We start from the raw sequence: 24,454 nt of genomic DNA on the forward strand, positions 1-24,454 counted from the left end.
TTAGCCATGGTAACGCTTAGTCTTAAGTGTTTTCTGCTAATTAATTACCACGAAATTACTTTAGCTTACTTACCATTTAAATAAATGGGAATTCAGTTACAAAGTCTTCTTTTAATGTTACAAAGTGTTACACATTTTTATTTTTATTACTCACGTTGAAAACAATAATGCATTAGTTACATTTGTAAATAGTATAAATAAGTTTAAACAAAGTTACAAAAAAATACTTAAATTATAATTGCAATGTTGCCGACAGTGCATTTTAAATACTATGTTAATTAAGTTGTTCTCTTTGCTTTACTTTTGTATTTGGATTTCACATTGTTTTTCTTTGGCCACAACATTTTGCGCTGTAGCTTTTCATCATGCTTTTCCTTTGTTTTGAGTGACAAATTAGAACTTAAGCAAATATGCTACTTACACTTGGTGTAATTTCATGGAAATATTTTTAACTAACAAATGTTTTCAAGTTTGCTGCTTAATTTTGACAATGAAGCAAAAACATATTTATAGTTTTTCAAATTTTAATGTAGTTTGTAAAATTATTTTAAGAGTATTTAGACATCGACTTAGCTTTAATTTGCTTTTACATTTGCAATTAGAATTTTTCCAGGTCTCTTTTAGCATGTATATTTTACTATTGTTCTATTGTTATGAATGTTGCTTTGTTTAACAAACACAGAATATACATATATTTATATGTATTTACATTTATTTTTTTTATTGACATTTATATACAGATAATTAAGAGCACAAAACACTTAAAGAGTATAAATTCGTATGATACTTGCACTTATAAATATTAAAATTTATTATTTGGCATAGCTCTGGGTTTTATAATATATATGCTTTGGTTTTTCTTTTTATTTTTTTCTGTTTTGTGTTAGGTACAAGTACTCTTTTGGGTACGGTCAAGTTCCCTCCGCAATGCGATCAACAAAGTTTAACATAGACACAATCAGTATACAAAATGGAATGAGCACAACAATAATGTCAAGAAATTTAGCTTTCATAAATAGAAATTTGTGTATAAATATTATATTATTATTTTTAGTTGTAGTCGTAAATAGCTTAGTTTTGTTGATTTAATTCGATTTGATGCGTTTGCACATCAAAATGTCAATAGGCTTATTTGTTAGAAAGGATTTCAATTATGAAATGAGATGAATTCATATTGTGACAGAGATTTATGCAAATACGATTAAGTATTTATTCATACGAATTTGTCCTCAATTCTTGTTATTTTCCCTGAAATTACAAATGACGTATCTACAAGATACATTTCTCGCATAATAACTATAAATCTAGTGCTACTCACTTGACGATTTACGTATATTTTCTTAAGCTTCTTTTTCGCTTTCTCTCTTGACATTTTGCTTGTGCCAACTACATAAGTATCTCAAGTACATACAGACATATATTGTATTCAGCCATAATTATGCTTCAGGTGAGCACAACAATAATACATAATCGAGACATTCAATTGTGGAAAATACAATAGCAAATGTATCTTATTTCTTTTTTGTATTCTTATTTAATTGGAACATTCAACGGAAAGCGAAATAATGTTGGAAATGCCAAATTGCATTTAATTGGCGTTTACTTACGATTTTAGATATGTTGCAAGATTCTTTAGGGGAAAGTTTATTTATTTTGCAGATACATTTCAATATAGTAATAACTAAGTTATTTACAAACATTTTGTACTTGACCTAAGCTCAATACTTTTCAACATTGTATCACGTTTCCCTAACACTCTTTTTTCGTTCCTTAAATATCTAATTTAAAACTTACTCTGCTCCATCTCGATGCGATTTGCATTGTTTATCTCCGCCACAACGATAATTTCCTCATTCTCCTCGGTCTCCTCGGGCACCATCATCAGATTGTTGTTCAACATGTAGGGCTCATTGCGTGCCGTCTCACATTCAGCTGGAGCGGGACGCAAACGATGTGTGAACGAGGAGCGGGAACGTGTCATATACGAAGAGCGTGTAGTTGACATTCGTCTAAGCACTCCACGTCCATAGAAGAGCATGCGAACCTCGACGCGAAATCTTGGATGCGTGGCCGCATACAGATAGGGATCGACACAGGCGGCTGTCTTGCAGAAGAGCGCTGGTATCATGGATCCCAGTGGAGTGATGTGCTGCTCCAGGCCAAAGACACCCATCATCGCAACGATGGCATACGGCGACCAGGCGACGAACCACAAGCCAATGATGGCAGCCACAATGAACGTGAGTTTCTGCTCGGTCTTGGCCTTGTCCTTGCTCGATTGAATGCGATTGGCGGTGAAGACCACTTTCAGGATGTAGAAGTAAGAATAGACTATAGAAGTGAGCGGTATGCAATAGGCGGCCATAAAGAACAGTGCCATAAAGATGCGCGCCGGCGTCTCCTTGTTGAGATAGTCAAAGCTGCAGGTGGTCAGATAACCTTCGGGGACATACACGGAGAGTCCCACATCCAGAGCTGGCATCACAGCAAACAGAAAACTGTAGCACCAGATGAGTATGATGATCACATAGGAGCGGAGACGAGAGTAGCGACGCAGCGGCTGCAGCGGATGCACCACAACGTTGTATCGATCCAACGCAATGGCTGTGAGTGTGCCAATGGCGCAAGTGCCGCTCAAGCCACCGACGAAACCATAAATCCGACAGGCTGCAGAAGATCATTTGTAATTCAATAACAAAGATTAAAAATTTGCTTTTGCAAATTTACCTGTATCGCCCAATGCTGGACCCTCTTGTAGGTTGTTGTAAATGGCAATGGGACACTTGACCAGCATCAGGAAGTCACAAATGGCCAGATTCATCACAAGGATATTAGCCGGCGTGCGCAGAGACTTGCGACTGCCAAACATAAAGATGACAAATGCATTGCCAAAACAGCCCACGACGGAGATGAGGCAATAAAGTCCGGCCATGATGTAGAAGGTGCTCGTGTGCGGTGGCTCAAACTGCAGCCAAAAGGGATTCACTTTGGCTATATAGCTCACATCATACTTGTCGCGATAGTGTATATAGCCGGGATACGAACTGAAAGAAAATGGATGAAGATATTTCGGAAAGTCGGTTTATTTCCTTTTCGTAGAAAACTAACAGTGCAGGGATAAACGCTGTTAGAAGCATTTCTTAGAAAATCAACACTTCAGAGAAAAATCCAAAAATCGATAACATCGCTATCCGTCTTTCTGCCTGTCCGCATGGGTAAACCTGACAATCTCAACGAATAAAAGTGCTAGAGCTACAAAATTTTAAAACTGCCTACTTCTTACTTTTGTAATTAATGCAAAAATATAAATAAATTGATTGATTTCAAGAATATGCTCATGAACTTTTGAATTTTTACGGCATATCTTGCCCTATTGAAAGTACTGTTTACTAAAAACTTCGAATAAAGAACAAAAAAAAAACGAAGGGAAGAATGATTTCTTCAAAGTTGTTTTATGTTAATTTCAAAGAAAATCAACAATAGGGGAAATATTTGAAGTTCGACAATTTTTTTAGTGCCAAAATTTCATCACGCTGACTTTTGAAATACTGAAGTTACTTACTAAACAAAATAGTACATTAGAACTCGAAATAAGAAAACTGTAGTCACATATATTAGAGTATTCCTCAGTTAAACATTCTCGACTAAAGCTGTCAAATTTCTTGTTCGGAGCAAGCAAATTGCTACTATTTCTGGTTTTGCTGCTTCCCCAAAGTCAAAATGTTTCAACCCACAACGAAAAATGGGGAAATTGAATTGCTGCAGCCAGCTGGAAAAGCTCGCATTCGTATTCGTATTCGTACATGATTCCACACTCACCTCAAGTCTGTGTCATTGTCATTCACTGGATGTGGATGCTTGTCATGGACTTTACCAGCGTCTGCCACTGTTGATGCTGTTGCTGCCACAGCAGCCGCAGCAGCCACTGTTGTTGTGGCAGCTGCAGCAGCGGCAAGCGTTGCGTTCTCCGTGGCACCGTGACTGCTGCTGTGCAACACTTCGGAGAGAGCGCTGGATATCCACAGACTGCCCTCGTTTGTTGTTAAAGTGGGCAATGTTGACATGATGGCCTCCATGCTTCGTGGGAGTCGTCTGATCGTCTTTGCCTCGCTATTAACGCTGTCGCTTTGCCAAAATTTACGGCCGTCGAAATGGCTCAAAACGGTTGCCCAGTTGCGTCTGCTGTTTGGGCGTGCCACGTGACTTGCACCTGAAGGTTGCTTTACCTGCTTTATTTATTTACCGCAATTGGTAATGCTGTCCAGCAACCTGGCGCATCAACATTGGCATGTTGTCTTTGGCTATTGTCATGGATGGCTCTTTTCATTAATTCCGATTCGATTCGACTGAAAAAATACAGATGAAAATGCAGTTTCATTTAATTGACTAATTTCATTTTACGACATTCTTTAGTTCTAATGTAATTTCAAGCACAGTCTGCAAAACTAATTCGATTAAAGAGTTATCTAAGCGAATAGCGAGGAATTTGTCTTCTATCCACAAAGAGCTTCGCATTCAAGTTAAACGCATTTTCATCCTGCAGCGCACTTAACACTTAATCAAACTTTCTGCTTTGGCTTACATAAACGAATCATAACTTTTTGCGGTCTAGCCAGCAGGTGGAAAAGGTATGAATAGAAAAAGTTTATTATTACAAGCAATGTGAAAATAATAACATTGTTCAACAACTTGGCCAACGGTAGTTGTGTTTAAGTCCAAATAGTTGTGGCTTTAATATAAGCCATTAGGCTTTAGTTGTGAATAATATATTTGAGGTATGAATAAAATCAATATTTTATTCGATTTGTGCACTCAAATTTTACAATGCAAAAAGTATTTATTTTATGCATTTATTAAATATAATTTTAAATGTCAATATTTGAAATGATATTTACAAATAAAAAGCAATTAAGGTGCAAGTGTCATATGCATTTAAAATAATGCGCATTCGTAGGAATCAAATTAAATAAAAAGATTGCAAGAAAATTTCCCTTGTTAAGTAAAATTTCCATTTATATTTCAATGAATATTATAAATGGGTTTTTGCACCAATTGATAACTTTTGACAAATAACTCAATAATTCAGAAAATTATAAAAAAATTCAATGTAAGTGCAAAATATGTTTGGTAGAATTTTAATAAAGACTTGTGTCTGTATGTCCGTCCATATGAATGAACATTTAGATCTCAGAGAATATAAAAGATAGAAAATGGTTATGTTTGCACTAATTTTTTATTTTAGACTTTTGCCACGCCCACCTCCGCGAATCAAAAAAAGTTGACTAACAAGCATAGTTTAATAAAGAATCTCGATTTCTGCCTCACACTACATATAAAATATACTGTAATATTATATTTATAAAAATTTGGAAAATTGTAAAAGTTATTTCATTTGAATAGGAAAAAAGCCAACTTACTTCAGGTCTTAGTTGCGTTGGAAGTTAATCTGGTATATTTTGTACTTTGTGGTATATTATAATATCAATATACCAAATATAGCATATGGCACATTTTAGTATTTTTGTGGTATATTTATTTGGTATTTTAAGAATGATACCAAACTGTTTTGCTTTTATTTAAAATGGGTATCTGGTATCTCAGCTTTTTTACTTGTTAAACTTTGAAAACTTTCAAGAAAAGTAGAAAGTGTTTTATTAGTTTAAGATTCAATTGACCTGCATTACTTTGGTGTATTTACTTTACTTTCATGAAATTGCTTTATTAAATTTAGATTAGATTTAATTGAATTTTCAAACACTGTGTGAGTCTCGTACATTTGAATGTAAATGTAATACGATTTGCGTTTAATTACACATGATTATTTATTAACACTACGATTTATGCAAATGCTTTGTTACATTAGCAGCTTGTCTTGGGATGAATTCACTTAGTTGTTGCTGTTAAATCGAAATCAATGTGTCGACATTGCGGTGATGCACGCTTGCTTAAGAGATGATTTCCTCATTTAACACTTATCGAGTGTCTCGGTTTGGTCCTTTGATTATGCAAATGGTTAGCGCAACGAACGGTTTTAATTAAATCTACTTAATTGCTTATTAAATAACTTGAAGCCGGACCGCATCCGAGTCGTCATAGGGCCGTAAGTGCTTTTGAATACAAACACAAACAGAAATATATACACAAACCCAAACGCAAACTGCAAACTGGAAGCAGCAAAACTCCAAGAGCAACAGCAACTCAAACATAAGCCGCACTTGGCATCGTAGGATAACTTCTTGGCAAGACAAGTAGACAAGTCAAGTATGAGGAGGGGACAGCGAAGAAAACTTTCTTGAGGAAAAGCAACAGCTGTAAACGTAGTTGTAATAGTCGTGGCACTGCACAGCAGCAGCAACAACTGCATCAACACAAACTGCTTCAGCAGCGAAAGTGGCCCAGAGGCCATTCCATGCACACACACACACACACACACACAGAAGCGTCATCTTATTATATTTATTTACAAGCCAAGTGGCGCCTCGCTTTGTTCCCCATGAATTTTGAGGTAAAGTAGGAGTACGTCTCTTGCTTTCTTGCTCTCTTGACAAGCTGCTCGTTTTATTTATTACTCAACTGTTTTGCCGCCACTTTAATTGGCACTAATTGGCCAATGCCAATTTGAGTTTTCAGTTTTGTCAATGGACTCCACGCACGACATAAGGCAAAAGCGCTTTTCCTGCTTTTGTTCACAGAGAGAGAGAGAGAGTACAAAATGCAGTTTGTTGGCATTCAAATTTGTTTGTTCCTGACTTCTTTGTGCCATTGCCTTTTGAGCTCTGAGCTCTGTGACAATTTATGGACCAATTATTCACTGACATCACTATGCGAATGGCCTGACAACAAAACAGGCATTACGAATGTCAACAGTAATGAGGTTCAAATGGAATAATGTATTTGAAAAATATTCTAGTGCAAATTAAATTAAATAAATCGAAATATTTATGTCAATTGTTTAAGATAATTAAAAAAATAGGTTTTAAATGAAATCAAATTAAATTCCTTTGAAACAAATATTTATTTTAATAACTTAAGAAATCAAATTTATTTATATCACGAGTTCACGAGTTAAACTTCAAGCTAGAAAGAAATAATTGTTTTTAAATTAAGTTGATATCAAATTAAATATTTTTGGAATGAAAATTTATGTCATTAGTTTAAGATAGTACTTAAAGCTTAGTATGCAACAATTGTTTTTAAATTAAGTTGATTTTCTAGTGTAATTCAAATCAAATACATTTTAATAAAATATTTCAAGGCTAGTGTTGCTAAAATTATTTTTAATTTACATTTAATATTCTACTGAAAATAAAATTAAGTACTTATGCAATAATAATTTATATCAATAGTTTTAGATCCTTCTTTAAAATAGTGTTGTGTAAGTAGTGAAAACTAATTGGAATTTATGTACTTGCAAATGTTCTTCCCTTAAGGATTATTTGATATTGATTCGAATACTTTTGCGCACACGAAAGCGCTAGTTTTACTAAATGGAGGAAAACTTTAATCTTTTCACGAATTTTTAAGTGTGGTTCTCAATTAGTATTTCAACAAAGTCTTAGTTTGATTACCCACCATTGTTTGCAAACAAAATTCACTTTGGGCTAATAAAACTCATCAATTACTTTAATCGCAATTGTCAGCATTGACAATGGCCACTGCTGCTGCTGCTTGCTGAGTGTGATTCAGAAGAAGGGCTCCAAAGGAAGTCCCTTTCATCTTATCTTCGCCCTTCGTTGGCAAGTCGACATCCAATTACTTTTCACCCCAACGTGATCCTCTTATGTCCATTTGCATTTCAACCGAATTGTGAAGCAAACACTTTTATTTGGAATCACAAACTGTAGCACGATTTGGTTTGTTACCATGCATCTTGTATATTCTTTTTGTATGAATTTCTTGGAAGTCTATGGCCAAGGCTAAAGCAATGTAATGGCATTTCTAAAATATTACATTATGCACATCATTTGCTATTCGAATGCATTTGGACACACATATTGAAAGCAATCTGCTTTGGCTAGTTTTTAACTCATACAAAGTATTTCACTTTGCTAACAATAATAGTTGAAGGGCTGCAGCTGCACTCATAATTAAATCATAAAATGAAAACGGCACTAGCCAACCACAGGAAAAAGAGATGGAGAGAGAACGGAACGCTTTCGGCTGCCGAAACAGAAACAATTAAATTGCACTTGCACACTTCACTGGGCGTCGGGTGGAAACGAAACGGAATTGAGTAAAGTGTGAGACAGCGGAAATTACAAAAATGCGCGCCTAAAAGCATGCAACAATTATTTGTTTAAATAACGTTTCAATTTCTTTCGCCTCTGCCATTTTGCCATTTGCTGTTTTTCTACCGTTTTTGCTCCTCTTGTCAATTTTAATTTTTTCTCCTTTTTACTACTTTTTTTTATGTGTACACTTAATAAAAGAAATATAAAAAATCTTGGTTTTGCTGATTCACATGTTATAAAAAGTGTGCTGACTTTTAAATGCATTAAATTTACGAATTTTTCAAGTTGAATATTTCATTTGTTGTGGAGCGTTTAAAAAAAAAAATCGAAATACAAATTGAATGACAAAATGAATTAATGGTGCATTCCAATAGCAGATGTCATTTTATGGCAAAGGTGTTGCAACTTCTGGTAAAAATAAACTACCTTTGAATTTGATTTAGGCAAGGCAATTCGATTTTTTTTTTTAAATATATCTTTTGTTGTATTTGTTTAAATAAAAATATAAAGTTTTTGTACTGAGAGTAGTAATGAGAATTGATCGTTTTTATTTATTTTCAAAAAGTTTATTTACATAAAACTAATTTACGAGGTTTAACCTTTGTAAGAATTGTGTTTTCATTCATTTTAAGGATACCAAAAACGATTAAAAATTCTTTAAATTGCAAATTAAGCTCTTTCAAGCTTCGTCAATAAAGGGAACCGCAATTCATTTAGATGTTCTACCATAACATACATATAATAGAGCTTAACCGACACTCTTGCTTCATTGTCAACTAATTTTGGGACTATTTAGTAGTTTGAAACTCGGGCTGTGAGGTTTGTAATATAATAAAGTCAGCTTTAATGTGCACATAAATTCACAGTTAACAAAGGTGCAGAAAGAATAAATTAAGAATATATTTTTAGTAAATTTTTTGCCAAGCTTTTGGGAAATATTAGCAAAAAGTTGCAATGGAAACTAACAAATTGCGAGGATTCTGCATGGAAAAGCACGTTGATTAACAAAACCACCAGCAGAGCGAGATAGATGGAGGGAAAGAGAGAGAAAGAGGGGGACTCAGCAGCTAGGCTTTTGTTTTCATCAAAAATTCTGAGAAGGTTTCGCTTTTTGCCTCATATTTTCCAGCCCAGTTATGTTACCAGTTGTCAGCCATTTGTTGATGGCTTTAATAAAAAAATACGAAAAAAAAAAACAGAAAAATAAATGTGAATGTGAGTGTGAATATACGGATGTTAAAGGCAGCCCCAAAGTGAGAAGTGCTTTTATGGAGCGAGTGCACAAATGTATTCATAAGTAATTTGAAGTGAACATTATGCTTTTTAAATCGAATTTTCACTACACACAAAACGCAGACAGTCGCAAAGCGAATAGTCGCACAAGCATGACCATCAATGGATGAGTGTGTGTGTGTGTGCGAGTGTGTATGTAGATGTGTGCTTAGCCGTGTGTGCAGTCAGTTGTGCTGAGCTAAGGCCAATAATGTTGGTTGGCACTGCATGTAATATGCCACTTTTTGCGCTAGGCAACAGGACCGAGCTTGGTGGCTCATGATTCTTGGATTTACTATATTGATTTATGCTTGCACTAGTTTTCATTGCACTATTTTTCACTTATGTGCGACAATTTATGCAGTCAGTCATCAGAGGCTCAGAACAACGCCCTCGCCATCGCCATCGCCACTTAAACGTGTCGCCGTTGTGGCTCAAGGCCACAGCCACTTACCGAGTGCAGGCCTAAATGCAAAAGTATTGAAAAGATAACTGCTTTGCAGTTTCATTCATCGCCTCTTTAACGCTAGTTCGCCTCGGCAATCTTTAAGATACAAAAGCTTGAATGCATTACTATTGCAACCCCAGCATAAGTAGTTGTCGCAGCTGAAGTATCATCTGTCGCTAGCATATGGATCACATGTGTGTTGGTCACAAGTATGTGGTGGGAAAGAGGAGTGTACTCCAGGCCAGGCCGGAGAGGTCTCAGTTGCTTGAAGGCCAACAGCTAGCAACTAAGAGCTAACTGCTTGAGGGCATCAAGTCAGTTCCCCAAGCCGGCCGGCCACTTGATGCAGTACGCTTGACTGATGCAAGGACTCGTGTTTACGAGAACTTGATAAATGCCACAAAGCACAGCCAGCCACTCAGGTGTGACAGTCAGTCAGACAAAAGGTAGAGGCAGTTCTTTATTTTTTTGTGTTGTCTGTTGTCCCGCATCACAAATGGTTACTTTCCGTTTAGTCTTTTTAACAAATTCCGGACACGTTTTGTCTTCTGCACAATTTAAGCAGCTTACATTGAATGCCACAACAAAAATGTGTATTATTTACTTAGGTCATAGACAATAACCCATTTTATCTGCAACAATTTAAAGTTTTTGGCAAAGTTGCAAGAAATTTTTATTTTGGCAACTACAAAATTGAATCAAAGGAAAAGACATTCAATCAAGAGATTCAGCTGCCATAGCAAAAACAAATTATATCATATCAAGGGTCATCAGTTAAAGTTGTTTTTATTTTTCTCTAGCTATTGGTCAATTGCTATTCATATATGTGCATATAGATATTTTTTCTTTGCCATTTCCTTTTGGCATTTTTCTGTAAATATGGCCATAAATTGTATGCAATCAGCATTGCGGAAGTAACAAAGTTCTGATACAAGAATTCGTTTAATGAAAACATATTTTAAAAAGATGGGCAGCATTGATTTAAATTTATAATTTAAGGCGCAAGGCAGGCAGAATATGAATTTCATAAATGAAATTTGAATTTAGAAAGTTTTCCCATTAGTTTATGACAACCAATATTCAATATTTAATATATATTTTATTTCAGAGGTTATGCATTGATCTAAATTTGCAATTTAAGGAGCTTATTAGAATTTTAAAAGTGTGGTTACTGACTATTTAGAAAGTTTTCTCATTAGTTTTGCTAGTCAATATTAAATATTATATATCTGCCTCTTAACTATGAACTAAATTTTAAAAGCTGATTTCAAATTGCAATAAAACACATTTTACTCGAAAAGTTGAAAAACAATTTTGTGCACATTTCTCTCAAATATAAGATATGAGTGTGTTTTTTCTTTGCTGGTCAGTTTTTGCTCAACTATTTACCTGTGTGACTTTGGCGTCAACAACTCATTTGAAGTTTCCAGTAAAGCAAAAGTTAAGTGGCGCCAATGGAACGCAAGAGTTTTTATTTTTAATTCACAGATTTTTGCGAAATGATGCCAAATATTACACAATTTGAGCAATTATGCTTTGATTTGATTGTTCACAATGGCTTTAACGTTTAACTCGGCGTATACGCAATGTTAATTGGAAATTCCGCGATTCAACTCGGCGCCAAAAAACTATAGTTTGTGTTGGGGTCTGAGGAGCAATTGCCACTGACACTGGGGACTGAGACTGTCTGAAGGTTCGCGTACGACTGAAGCACAGGACACAGCTGCCAGCATTTTTATCAATGAAAATTGTTGCTTACTTCTGTGTGTTTTCCGATGCTGCACAGCTGCAAAGTTTGCTCTCTAAGAGAGAGTGAGACTTTCACTCTTGCTCTCTCTCTGTGCTCTGCTGCTCTTAAATGGTAGCAGCGTTGAGTCTTTAGTATGCCACAGGATGAAGGCTGGCTTGTTAATGAGTCTGTTTTGTTATTATTGGTTTTTATGGTTATTCTTTCGGAATTCATTAAAAGCGACTTTTGGTCGGCACTTGAACTCGAATCGCCTTTCGGCGCTGGCGTACTAAATATCCGCTTAGACTGGTTAAGTAGGACATGCCCCAACTTAGTTGGTCGTCGTCCTGTTTTCATGCCACCACATACGTGCCACGTTCAGCCGCAATTGAGTTCTGCACTTTGCATTTCCGACTTTACCACATTCACGACGAATTTCTATATCATTTTCAACGTAATTTTGAATTATTTGTGCAGTTTACAACATCACGTCTAGCCACACACGAGTCCCTACACTGACTCTGGTTATCGGGTTTGTGTTTGCCACATTGAAACATTGCATGGCATTCAATAGGCGCAAATTGAGCAAAGCTTGCCGCACTTATTGGCTGCTGCACTTTAATTAAAAACAAATAACTGAACAATAGTTGAAATTGGTTTTGCCAAGAAATACCCTGTAGTCTGTAGTGTTGGCGTTGGATTTCTTGTTTTCACTAGCTCAGTTTAATTGAGTGTTTAATTGGTTGTTTAATTGGATGTTTAATTGACGCTTTGATTTCTGCAATTCATTCACAAGCTGTGAAGTGGGAATTCATCGTCGAATTAATATACCCCCTTCCATCATCAGCATCGTAAAGTAAACAGGTCTGATAATTACTGATGTTGATTGATTAACCGGCGAAATAAAAGTTTTCCGTTCGCGACGTTTACAACAATTTAATAGGATAGTAATAAATGCTTTTCGTTCTTGACATTTTAATTTTAAAGTAAATATATCTGAATTCTAATCATGTTGTTTGGAGATTTTTCTGAATAAAGTTTTGAGTTCTGATCGATTTAGAAACTTAATGTGGTCATAAATATTTATTGTAGGATAATAATTGTTTTCCGTTTTTTAACATTTTAGAAAGTATTTGTTATATTAATGTAATTTTAAAGGTTTTTGTTTGAAATTTTTCTGAAAAAGTTTTGAATTCTGCACGATTTAGAAACTTAATATGATCATAAATAAAATATTCATACCTTATAAAGCCAAAGAAATAAATTACAAGATTTAAATCGCTGAATTAATTTAATGAAAATATTCTTTAAATTGCATAGTAAAAATTTGTCCATAAAAATTGAAAGAGTAAAAAGTATTTCAAATTACAAAAACGTGTAATTGAAGCCACAACCCATTTTTCATATTTCGAAAATTCATAAAATGTACAATTTTAAACCTCAATAGCATTTTTTTTCAAATGAATAACCACTAAAATTGGTCAAAATGAAATTTATTTGAAATGTCTGCATGGCAAACAAAAAATTGATCAAAATAACATATATTTAAATTGTGTGAATGGTAAACATAAAATTGTATACAAGCTGAATATGTTTTAGTTTCAAATTTGCATTCTTTTCACCTTTCACATTGTGCGTTCGCATCGCATTTTTATTTTTTTTGTTGCTTTGTTGTCTGGCCAGACGAAAATTAAAAGTTTCGCTTTGTGCAGCTTTTAAAAACTAAGCGACAATTTTATTTATGTGTATAAATGTGAGTGTTTGCGTACATCTAAGCTTTATTCACATACGAATTATGAGTGTTGGTGTAATTTTTCTGGTTGTAGCGCAAGCAGAAAGCACTTACTCTTCACCTTGCCATTACCATTAACCACACAAAGTAATTAGTGACTTGGAAGAACATGAAGAGCTGCTACCAAGTTGTGTTCTACTACCTTTTGCTACCACAATATAAGCGTTCTATCACAGATAAGTTAGCGTAAGTGCTTTTCAGCAGAAGATGACTCGAAGGTCTCCGAAACATAAATGTTAGACAATTATATAACTGTTTGGACTGTTTGAAAGTTGAGTTCGGAGCACTGCTTTACACACATCTGCTTAGGCGGCTATGTAAATAAGACAGTTTCAAGACAAACAAGATTCCCCCCAAAAAATAAAGAAAAACAAGTAAGAAAGCTACATTCGAGAGTGCTCGACTGTGAGATACCCGCTACCTATTTTAAATAAAAGCAAAAGAGTTCTCAAAATATACTTTATTAAAATACTGATAAAATAATAAAATATACGGAAGGTTACATTTGGAATATCAATATACAGTAACATTTAAAATATACCATTGAGTACAAAATATGCCAAAGCAACTAAGACCCGATTGCGGCTGTTTTTTGCCAGACGGTCAGACGGACAGACAGACGAGTCGACAGACAGACCAACAAACGGATAGACAGTCAGACAGACGGACGATCGACTCTTTTGCCTGTTGCACAGACTTACTGCACACAAAGTTATAATACCCTGTTAACCTTTGAGTACCGGGGTATAAAAATGCGTAAAGTTTCCATTCATCGAATCTGCTTCAGAGCTTGAGAAAGTCCCAGACGATGCGTCACTGTCAGTTACCTTCGATGACGTCAAGTTAGGTTTTTTGGTATAATTTACCAAAATTCAAAAACTCCCCGAAAACTTCATCATAACATATTCTTGAAAAAACAACTAATTACCATTCTCTTGACTTTTTGTTTTCTGCAATTGCGTCTTTGTTTGTGCGCCAAGCAATTAAGTCTCGAATCTATAATTGACCCCAAAGCCACTTGGCTTACTCACTTTAATAGCACAACCATATTAAATCATAGGGGAGTTTGCTGCTAAATATAATGGAAATGTTTTGTTTTATTACTGCAAGTCGAGTGCCAATGACGTTGCTTGTTCTCAATTGCAGCAACGATATCAAAAGATAAATATGTATACGGCAATCAGACTAAGTATTCCATGGAGATAAGAACGTGTCTCAGACAGCATCTAATAGGGTTTGATCGCCCTTCTAGATAAACACCGTTTAGTTGGTATTTCGTCAAGAGATTTCATGTCACTCAACAGTGAGTGCAAGCAGTGTGCAACCAATCAGCTTTCATTTGCAGCACGCACACAAATTGCTTAGTCAAAACTTGTCAATGTAACTATTTACGTTAGAGATGCGTTAAATATTAATAGACTGTGATTGATTAGGAAACGATTTTAAAGAACTTTCAGTTCACTCAACAACTGCCTTGACAGTGACTGCAAGCAGTGTTTAGCCAGTTAGCTTACATTTGCAGCCCGCACATAAATTACTCATTGACAAGTTTTCGAAGTAACGGTTTACGCTAGAGATGCGTTAAATATGCATAAACTGTGATTGATTAGGAAGTGATTTTTAAAGGAATTTCTATTAGTTTCACATTAATTTCCGTGTAGCACTTCTATGAGTCAAAAAACATTTGCTTTGTTTTGCAGTAAACGGTTGTTAAATTTGCTATGCTTTATAAAAGTTTACCCTTTAGTCATTGTTTTTAAGTTAGCGTGACATTTAGAAAGTCACTGTTTAGCGCAGCTCTAGTAAAAATTTCCACAGCTGACCATTGACAATATGGTTCGCATTGCGTATGCCAACAGCCTGAGGCCAATGTCGTTATCGATGTCGTCGATGTCGCTTCAATAATGCTAGTAAGGGCTTGGGCATGGGTCTGGGGTCTTATTTAAGTTTCAATTGAATTGAATTTTAGTCGACAGCCAGCCACCACAAAAACAAGCAAACGCCACCTTTGGCAAAAAAAAGCTAAAATTGATATAAGTCGCGACAGCAGGCGGCCCTCAACCGCAGTTGTGCGACCGCATTTGGCGGGTGAACACCGACGATATACATACGTAGTGTACGACGACACAAATTCCCAGCCAAGCACAGATTTGTAAAGTGGTCGGTAGTTCCTTAACTTAACACAGTTTAGTTACGTTTGGAAAGTGTGATCGCTATAGCTGTGGGTTGATCTGTGCGCGCTCTCAACATGTGGAATCTTCGTGTGCTGGCATTGATTTTGGCCTGTGGTGAGCAACAATTGCGAGGATTAAATTGCATCGAAGTGCTGTGATAAGATAAATTTTATTGAGTGCAAATACATTGTCTAGTACCAGTTTACAAGTTATATCACTAGTTTAAATTACCCTATAGACGTTTTCATTATTAATTACTATTGCAAAACGTGCAATCCAATTTCAGTAGTTTTCCTTCTTTATTGGTTACGAGTGAGACTATTATCTTTTTTATTAGTTTTATGTTTGTTGTAGCCAATCTTCGCGAAATTTATATTCATTACAAATGAATTCATTTTTTTTTAAATTTATTTTTTTTTGTACCCAAACTAATCTGAGTGTATTTTACCGGATATTTCTCACAATCTATATTTGTTTTTATTGATTTATATTAGATAGTTTTAAACCCAGAAGAAATTTGCAGGAAATTTTTAAAAAAATTTTTCTTTAGTGATATTATTAAATTTTATTAAGCCATTTAAAAATAGAGTTTCTTAAATTCAATAATAATTTGATACAAAGTGAAGTTTTTTTTAATTGAATTTTTTGGTACTTATCTGAGTTGAATTCCCAGTTTTCCTCTCGAGTGATATTGTTTTAAATTTTGTTTAAATACATTTAAATTAAATTGTTTCACACCCAAACTTAGCTGTGTGTAACTCATCAATTTTTTTTTTATTAGAAGTGATTTTATTATAATTTTTAAGTTCATTCAAATTAGAATGCGTAAATTAAATTATATAAATAAATTCAAGCAGTTAAAATTTATCTGTCAAATAAAATAGAATATGTGGCTGCTAACTTAAATATATTTTATACAAAATTTGCATAGCAGTAATTAGTCATAAATGACAACTTCAATCACAGGAAGATTGTGTGAAATGTTCAACCACTCTGAAAGGTTCTTTCATGTCGAGTTTCATTCATTTGTCCTTGACACGACACACGTCTAATAAAAACAGGTTGATTATCTCACTGAAAAATCAAAAACACGTCCATAACATGTCTGTCTGGCCCAAACCTATACACAGAAAGCAGACAGACATGCTGTCCACGTTGGTTGCTTTACGATTAAATACAAAATACAAATAGGTCAGCTGATAGTTACTTCTGTTGAGTTCTTTTGATTACTCATCCAATCATGTCACGTCCCACGTCTCATGTCTCATGTCTCATGCCATGAGCCAGACGCTTCCAGTCACTCAACTCAACTCAAAGAGCGATATTTATAGCGTATGGTTAACCGGAAATCTTTTGCTTTAAATAAATACAAAAAAACCACCAAATGATTGTCTTGTTATCCACTTATAAAATTTGACTCATTTACAAATTAATAATACAATAGCTAAATGCTTTGGAATTACCCTCCAATGCTCACAAAGAAGTGTATTTTGCGTGTTTAGTTAGCTAAACTGTTTATTTTATTGTCCCTGCTACAATTGGGTTTATACCCAACTTTACTCTATTATAGAGTAGACAATTGTTGTAGAAAAGTTTGCCTGAGCAGCTTGAATTGTGTAGGGTATTAACTGAAATTAGGGTAATATAAACTTAAGATACATTTCTAACTAAAAAGTTGCTAGTACTCAAAATAAGCAGTATTGTTTCGTATAGATTTAATACTCAATATTATATTAAAAAAAAAATGATTAAGCAATATATGTAGTACAATATATGAGATTTCATTAAGAAAATGTAAGTAAATAATTAATACAGTACAATATATATCAGCTTTAATACGCTTACATTTTTTATAGAATATCTTATATTCGAGTTTTTAAGCTATTCCATTCTCACTTGTGGTGTGACATAAATTAGCTGCGCTTCAATTATTTCAAATTTATGGCATTAGCAAGTGTTTCAATAAGTGAGATAATTTTACAAAATTAATATAATTAGATAATCGCTTAAACACAACATAGTATTTTGTATTGTGCTTAAAGAATACGTAGTTCAAAAGTTCTATTAGCTCACATTCACATTTTGAATGCAAATTGTTACGAGTTGTGATTAAAATTCGTTAACTTTTGTTCGACTCCGGCTTCTACAAGTAATTTAATAATAAATTGCACAACCAGACAATATATATTTCACACTGACAATAATTTATTTATATTGGTCAGAGAATTTAAGCTGTGCAACACATAAATTTACCAATTTTCGCCTGTAATATTTATTGACTTCTAGTCAGAAATAAGGTTAATGCCTGACAAGACAATTGATGACATTGTTGTATAGCAAAAGCAAACGCAAAGTAAATAGAGGAAGTTCATTAAAGTTCAGAGCGTTATTATGAGCGTTTAACACTTGTGAACTTTACTCGATAATTGTTGCGTAATCAATGCGTAATTAATGCTAATCAAATGCTTGACCTACGATGCGACACGCCAATTATCAATTAGTGGCAAACAACAAGAATCAGCTGACAAATTGATAGCAAAAACTGATAGCTTAACATTTAGGCAGTCTCTGACGACTATTTTTAGTGGTACCAAAAATAGGCGCTAAATTAATCGCGGGAGTGTCGGCAAATATTTGTTTTTTAGCTGGATGTCACTCAACATCATCGCCGTCATCATCGGCGTCGATATCAGTGACACCAATTGTCCAAGCAATTAGCACGTTTAATCAGACAGACACATTGATCATTTCCATTTGCAGTTGTCGCAGTCTCTGGCCAAGATTTTGGCTATAGAGGCCAAGACGGACCGGAACATTGGGGCGATGAATACAAACGTTGCAGCGGCAAATACCAAAGTCCCATCAACATCGATGATCTGAATGTGGTCAAGCGTGATTATCCCGATTTGGAGTACATCAACTTTGATTCGACGCCCGAAAGCGTCTCGGTGACCAACAATGGACACACGGTGCTGGTCAAAATGAGCTTCGCTAAGGGCAAGGAACCTCGTGTCCGTGGCGGACCTTTGGAGCGACAGGCTTACTATCAGTTCGAGCAGTTTCACTTCCATTGGGGAGAGAACGATACCGTGGGCAGTGAGGATACCATTAACAACAAAGCCTATCCGGCTGAAATGCATTTGGTGGTGCGCAATCTCGACTATCCAGACTTTAATAGCGCGCTGGGTCAGGATCATGGCATTGCTGTATTGGCGTACTTCTTTAGGGTAAGTCTTAAGATTTTATATTATTTTCCGAGGAAAAAAAAACATTCATAAATTTAAATTTTTCTTTTTCTAGTTTTTCAATTTTAAACCAGTAGTTAAATTCATGTATCAAAATCATTATTCTATAAAAAGTCTTTGTTAGAACATAATTTTACTCTCTGTGTAACTTAAACTAATTTGTGGTATTTGTATATTTATAGATCAAAAACGTTGGCAGCGCTAGCTATGCCGAGTTCACCAGGTCGTTGGCGAACATAAGCCGCAAAGGTCAAACCATTGACTTGTCAAACCCGCTGCCTTTAATGAGTTATGTATCCAAGGATCCGGTTAATTTTTATAGCTACGTGGGCTCGTTGACAACGCCGCCGTGTGCCGAAGAGGTGGTCTGGGTGGATTTCCACGAACCCATTGACATCTCCGAAGACCAGGTGAGTTTTCTTCCCACTTCTTATATCATATATGAAACTATATTCCTATATTTACTTTACAGCTGCAACATTTCCGTCTGCTGACTGCCAACGATGACCACTTGAAGAATAATTTCCGTCCAACTCAACCGCTGAACAATCGCACCGTTTACCAACAAAATCCCATTGAATTTGATCACTCGAATAGTCGTTGGGGCAAGATGCCAGAGTACAATCCAAACAAAAACAATGCTGCCACCTCAGTTGATGGAAGTCTCGCAGCACTCTTAGGCTCCGCTTATAGTCTGCTGCTGCTGTTGTTCCAGGAATCTGTTACAGAGCTGCTTAATTAGACCCGTTTAAGGTGAGGCCAAAGTCATGACCCAACGGCGGGTAAAGACCCAAAGCCAAGCCCAGACGGCAACGCGAATTGTTTTTGTGTGTGTGTTAAACGCATTGCTCGCATCGCTCAACATTTTAATTAAGCCGCGTAATTTACCTACCTGAGCATTGTTCTGCTTATTTGACCGAAAAAACTGCGCTTAAACATCAGAAGTAAATGTGGCACTTTATAAATTAGGCTGCAGCTGCACTTGACACCCAATTCAAATTATTTATGTTTTATATATAAGCCTAACTATTTATGGTACTCTTTTGAATTTGTATACCCATCCAATAAGTTTTGTATTATGTATGGTAATCATTATGCTAGTGCACCATGTGATTTATAAGATAAGTAAAGTCGATTTCTTGTTACGTATAGTTGACTATCAATAAACAAATATAAATCAAAGCCTCTCAATCTGCAAGGTTATTATTATATCATTAATTTACAGCGCTGATAATAAAAGTTCTTTTAGTATGGTCAGAGTTGTGACAGCTTCTTATCAACAGGACTTGTTATAGACTTTGAGTGCAAAACTTAAATAATCAAAGAATCAAAACAAAATTGTTGAGCAGGTCATTGTCAAGTTTGGCTAACTGTTGATATTAGAAATGGTAGATTCAATTGATTTTAAGCAAACATAACAAATTTGAAGTAAGTTGTTGAAGTTATAGTTATAAAGTTATACAGAGAAATGCTTTGAGCTTCAGGGAAATTAATAACGTTGTGAGTATTGTTTTATAATTTATCAGCCTGAGTATTTTCCAGGCACTAAATAACCAGAAGAACACATTGTAATCATACTAAAACAGCGGATTAACTTATTATATAAGCAATGGAGGATATTTCCTAGATTCTCTGATATCCGTTTTGTGATATGTACAGTGAACCTTCCTTTAGTGAACAAATCTATTAAGCAGACTCCAATCTATTAAGCAGACAGACAAATAATTTTTATGGCGACCATTATTTTCATATATAATTAACTCTTTTGGGTGGACACCTAGACATCAATTATGGAACTGTGCTTGTCCGTTTAATAGATATTTAATTATAGTTGTAACCCTCAAGCCAATTCTTTATATTTTCAACATGCACATTATTAATAATTCAATAAGTTAAAGCTATTTGAATTTCAATTCTGGGAGCGGAAGATAAAATACGCTTTACTATTTTTGTGGAATATAAACTTATTAAAATGATGTATTAATTTTACGTGCTTACAAATCGATATGCCGAGAAATTAAATCAAGAATGAACAATAATTGTTGTTACATCTTAAGATATGGAGCTTACAAATTGTTACTGAACAAGTTTAAGTTCAAGTTTAGAACTATTCACAATAAATACACAGTCTAAAATAATACTACAAAGTTTCACTAGATTTAAGCTCACTAAACCGAAATGTAGAGAACTGAGTAACTAAAGCTCAATATCGAAATTTGCTTCTCTCTAAGTGCATCAAAACCGTGTGGCTAAATAAACTATGTGACAATTTACATTTACAATTGCCCACGATGACGTCGAAATGCAAGTTTCAGTTGCATGCAAACCAGGTGAGAGTTGTCTATAAGTCTTGACAGCTGGTGAATGCTGACCACAGTTTTGTGACTACATTTGATGGGTTAACACTAATCGGTTGACATTTTGTTGACATTGCTCAGCTCAGTTGTTAGTTCAATCTAATTTGTGGGCACTAAGATTTGACTTGAATAAATGAAATTTAAGTTCATTTTTGGTTGTGACTTTTTGACATTATGCAAGTCGATGATCTGGTTTTCCTCTTGTATTGTGGTAAGTAACTATAAGTGTATACGATACACATGTGGTCTGCAAAATGATTAAACGGAGTTAGCAATAAATAGCCTCTTTTTAGTTATACTTTTTTAATTTTGTCGAATATTGGAAAACAGGTTTTGGGAGAAAATTAATCCAATTAAGTATAAATATTGCAGTATTTTTCTAGTTTTTATTACAAGAATTTCTACTACCAATCAAATATTTAAATTAATATCTAATGTAATTTATAAGCCCCCAAAAGCGATGTTTTTAACATGAATTGCGCCAATATGGTTTTTTTGTCTATCTAGCATATCTAAATTTCTGTATTTACCCATCTGTCATTTTGAGCTTAATAATTCAACTGAAATATTTTCAATTTATTAGCATCTATAGCACACCAAAGCGCTTTAGTGATTATAAAATAATTCTATATGCTAATTGTGAAATGCCATAAAAGCTGATTTAACAAGTTGCATATGACATAAATCTGATGACTATTCATAATAGGAATTGACAGCACAAACAGTTGACTAAATTAATTTTGGCTTAATACCAAGAGTATTTTCTGATTTGTTTTTGTATAATTAATAATAATATTTTTAAAACGAATTTCCACTTAAAGGTCTTGTTTCTGGCCAAGTTTCTGATTATGACAGTCAGGCTGAAACAGATTATCCGATGAAAGATACTCAACAATGCAGTGGCAAGTTGCAGAATCCCATGGATGTCGATGAACTAAACTCGGAACCTAAAGAGTTTCCAGAGCTTCACTATTTCAACATTGATATAACTCCCGAACGTGTTCACATGTCGAACAATGGACATTCTGTGGTGGTCAGAATGAATTTTGAGATGGGCAGAGAACCACGCATGAGAGGCGGTCCATTGGAACGCAATTCATCCTATCAATTCGAAGAAATGCAATTTCAATGGGGAGCCAATGGAACATTTGGCAGTGGGCATGAGTTTCCTGTTGAATTGCATTTGATTTTTAGGAGTATCGACTTCAAGGATTATAAAACAGCTTTAGGCTATGATAATGGCATTGCAGTAATGGGTTTCTATTTTAAGGTAAGTTGAAGCTTTATTAATACTTATAATTTTACTTGAATTTGTATTTTTAGATTTCTGAAATGGATCATACTTATCTTGAAGAATTTATGCAGAAATTGTCGACGATTAGTCGCAAAGGAATGCCAGCCGATTTGGCGAAACCTGTGTCCTTAAGGAAAATCCTTCCATGGAATCTACTCAATTATTATAGCTATACAGGATCTTTAACAATGCCACCTTGTGCTGAGAAAGTCATCTGGATAGATTTTTGGGATCCTATATCTATATCACAGAGACAAGTGAGTAAACTGATTTAAATTAATGCTTACTTATTTATTTACTTTACAGCTGAATCAATTTCGCGAGCTGACTGCTAATGAGGATCATTTGAAGAACAATTATCCTACAACTCGGCGAATCAACGATCGCATTATCTATGCGAATTCACCCGCAATGCCAGAATTTATGAAAGGCACCCAAACTAATCCCGCTACAAGTGCCCCAAATAGAAGCTCATGCAATGTATCTAAGGGACTGGTTCATTTTCTAGTGAGCTTTGTAATTAATGCTTTGCTTACTCGCTGAAAATATATAAACTTACTTGAATTCACTTTTGTGGACTATATAAGAATATACATATACACCATCTAAAATGAAAAAAACATTTTCATCAACCATTTTTCATATTGAGTAAAGATGAATCATATAGCAGTTGATTACCACTTCAATTACAGCTAATAATGTTTTTGGAAGTACGTTTCTGTTTTAAAATAATTTAAAAAAATGGATGAATTTGTACGCATATCAAAAAATTATCGAATTTATACATAAATATTATCGTAAAACAAAAAAGTTCCTAAAATCAGTGTTAATCCATCCCTTTACTTATTTTTGAAATTGTTTCAGTTTATGTTCATAAATAGTGTAGCACGTGGTCAATTCTGCCAGATAATTAATATTAATAAACAGACATCAAATAACGATAGTTTTTAATATGTATTTCAAATAAATTATTTAATATAGCAAACATTACAAACTATTAAAAATCAATCCGCCTCACAACAAATTCCCAATTCGTTTGATGCCAAACGAATGCCAAAACTTTAACTGGGCAACTTTCTGCTTTGCCTGTTGTAGCCTCCTGTTGCTTTGCTGCTGTTGCTCAAGGCCAATATTTCAGTGGCTTTTAATTTGCATCGTTTGCCGCACCACCACGCTGCATCGCGATTTGGTTTTGCTTTATATGCATGCCTCGCATGCTCAACAATTTTAATTAAGCCTTGTAATTTACCCACCTGAGCATTGTTTGCTCTTTTGGCGGGACTCGCAACTTGACCGAGTTCCCCAAAAACTTGCGTGTCGACTACGATTAACACTTTAAGCATCAAAAGTAAGTGTGGTGCTTTAAGCATAATAATTTATGCTGCATTTATGTATTACATTTAAGATTTTGATATAATGTTACATTTTTATTTATGTGCCTTTTGATTTATAAGATAAGTAAAGTATTGTTACGTCGTCAGCTGTTCGAAACTTCAATAAATAAATAAAAAGTAAAGTCTTTCTATCTGCAAGGTTATTGTTAATTTATAAATTTTAGAGTGTTGATAGTACAAGTATCTTTTGATTGAACTGTGTTACGAGGCTATCAATAGTCACGGGATTTAAGTAGTACAAAGTTTTAGAAATCCCCCAAGACAAATAAAACTGGTTATTATAAAGTTTAATGTCTTTAAAAATTATCTTTAGATAAATGATATATCAATCTACTATAAATCATGAAGTATTCAACTATATATAAAGTAAATGCAATACAGAAACCAAATATGTTCAGCTCCTATCGATTCAACTTAATCTAAAAAATTAATATTGCTAGTACTCGTACTTTAAAATATTACACATTCAGTTTGGGCTGTAATTCCCCTCTCATTTTTTTTTTGTATAAATACAAAAT

The 24,454-nt window shown here is 34.6% G+C and overlaps 3 protein-coding genes across 3 annotated transcripts; 2 read left to right on the forward strand and 1 right to left on the reverse strand.

Annotated features, from left to right (window-relative positions):
• Positions 1-147: 147 nt before the first annotated feature.
• Positions 148-12,186, reverse strand: LOC133840880 (opsin, ultraviolet-sensitive). Its single transcript, XM_062273034.1, has 4 exons — positions 11,341-12,186; positions 3,820-4,346; positions 2,728-3,044; positions 148-2,667 (listed from the first exon to the last, which is right to left on the reverse strand). The coding sequence occupies exons 2-4, from the start codon at positions 4,074-4,076 to the stop codon at positions 1,784-1,786; spliced, it is 1,458 nt and encodes a 485-aa protein (XP_062129018.1). The 5' UTR covers positions 4,077-4,346; positions 11,341-12,186; the 3' UTR covers positions 148-1,783.
• A 3,334-nt stretch (positions 12,187-15,520) lies between these two features.
• On the forward strand, positions 15,521-20,082 carry LOC133843096 (carbonic anhydrase 2). Its single transcript, XM_062276488.1, has 4 exons — positions 15,521-15,760; positions 18,407-18,873; positions 19,074-19,301; positions 19,364-20,082. Exons 1-4 carry the CDS (start codon positions 15,721-15,723, stop codon positions 19,631-19,633), a joined length of 1,005 nt encoding a protein of 334 aa, XP_062132472.1. The 5' UTR covers positions 15,521-15,720; the 3' UTR covers positions 19,634-20,082.
• Positions 20,083-22,000: 1,918 nt separating this feature from the next.
• On the forward strand, positions 22,001-23,085 carry LOC133840057 (carbonic anhydrase 1-like). Its single transcript, XM_062271712.1, has 3 exons — positions 22,001-22,518; positions 22,572-22,799; positions 22,849-23,085. The coding sequence occupies exons 1-3, from the start codon at positions 22,126-22,128 to the stop codon at positions 23,083-23,085; spliced, it is 858 nt and encodes a 285-aa protein (XP_062127696.1). The 5' UTR covers positions 22,001-22,125.
• The last annotated feature ends 1,369 nt before the right edge of the window (positions 23,086-24,454 follow it).

The sequence above is a fragment of the Drosophila sulfurigaster genome, chromosome 3 (assembly GCF_023558435.1).
Source record: "Drosophila sulfurigaster albostrigata strain 15112-1811.04 chromosome 3, ASM2355843v2, whole genome shotgun sequence".
Lineage (NCBI taxonomy): Eukaryota > Metazoa > Arthropoda > Insecta > Diptera > Drosophilidae > Drosophila > Drosophila sulfurigaster.

Excerpts from the sequence above, each read along its gene's own strand:
- LOC133840880 (XM_062273034.1), bottom strand. The coding sequence starts at position 4,076 with ATGGAGGCCATCATGTCAACATTGCCCACTTTAACAACAAACGAGGGC. Across the intron at positions 3,045-3,819 it reads GACAATGACACAGACTTGAG|TTCGTATCCCGGCTATATAC; the intron begins GTGAGTGTGGAA and ends ATTTTCTTTCAG. Across the intron at positions 2,668-2,727 it reads TCCAGCATTGGGCGATACAG|CCTGTCGGATTTATGGTTTC; the intron begins GTAAATTTGCAA and ends GATCTTCTGCAG.
- LOC133843096 (XM_062276488.1), top strand. The coding sequence starts at position 15,721 with ATGTGGAATCTTCGTGTGCTGGCATTGATTTTGGCCTGTG. Across the intron at positions 15,761-18,406 it reads GGCATTGATTTTGGCCTGTG|TTGTCGCAGTCTCTGGCCAA; the intron begins GTGAGCAACAAT and ends TTCCATTTGCAG. Across the intron at positions 19,302-19,363 it reads TTGACATCTCCGAAGACCAG|CTGCAACATTTCCGTCTGCT; the intron begins GTGAGTTTTCTT and ends TTTACTTTACAG.
- LOC133840057 (XM_062271712.1), top strand. The coding sequence starts at position 22,126 with ATGAAAGATACTCAACAATGCAGTGGCAAGTTGCAGAATCCCATGGAT. Across the intron at positions 22,519-22,571 it reads TAATGGGTTTCTATTTTAAG|ATTTCTGAAATGGATCATAC; the intron begins GTAAGTTGAAGC and ends TTGTATTTTTAG. Across the intron at positions 22,800-22,848 it reads TATCTATATCACAGAGACAA|CTGAATCAATTTCGCGAGCT; the intron begins GTGAGTAAACTG and ends TTTACTTTACAG.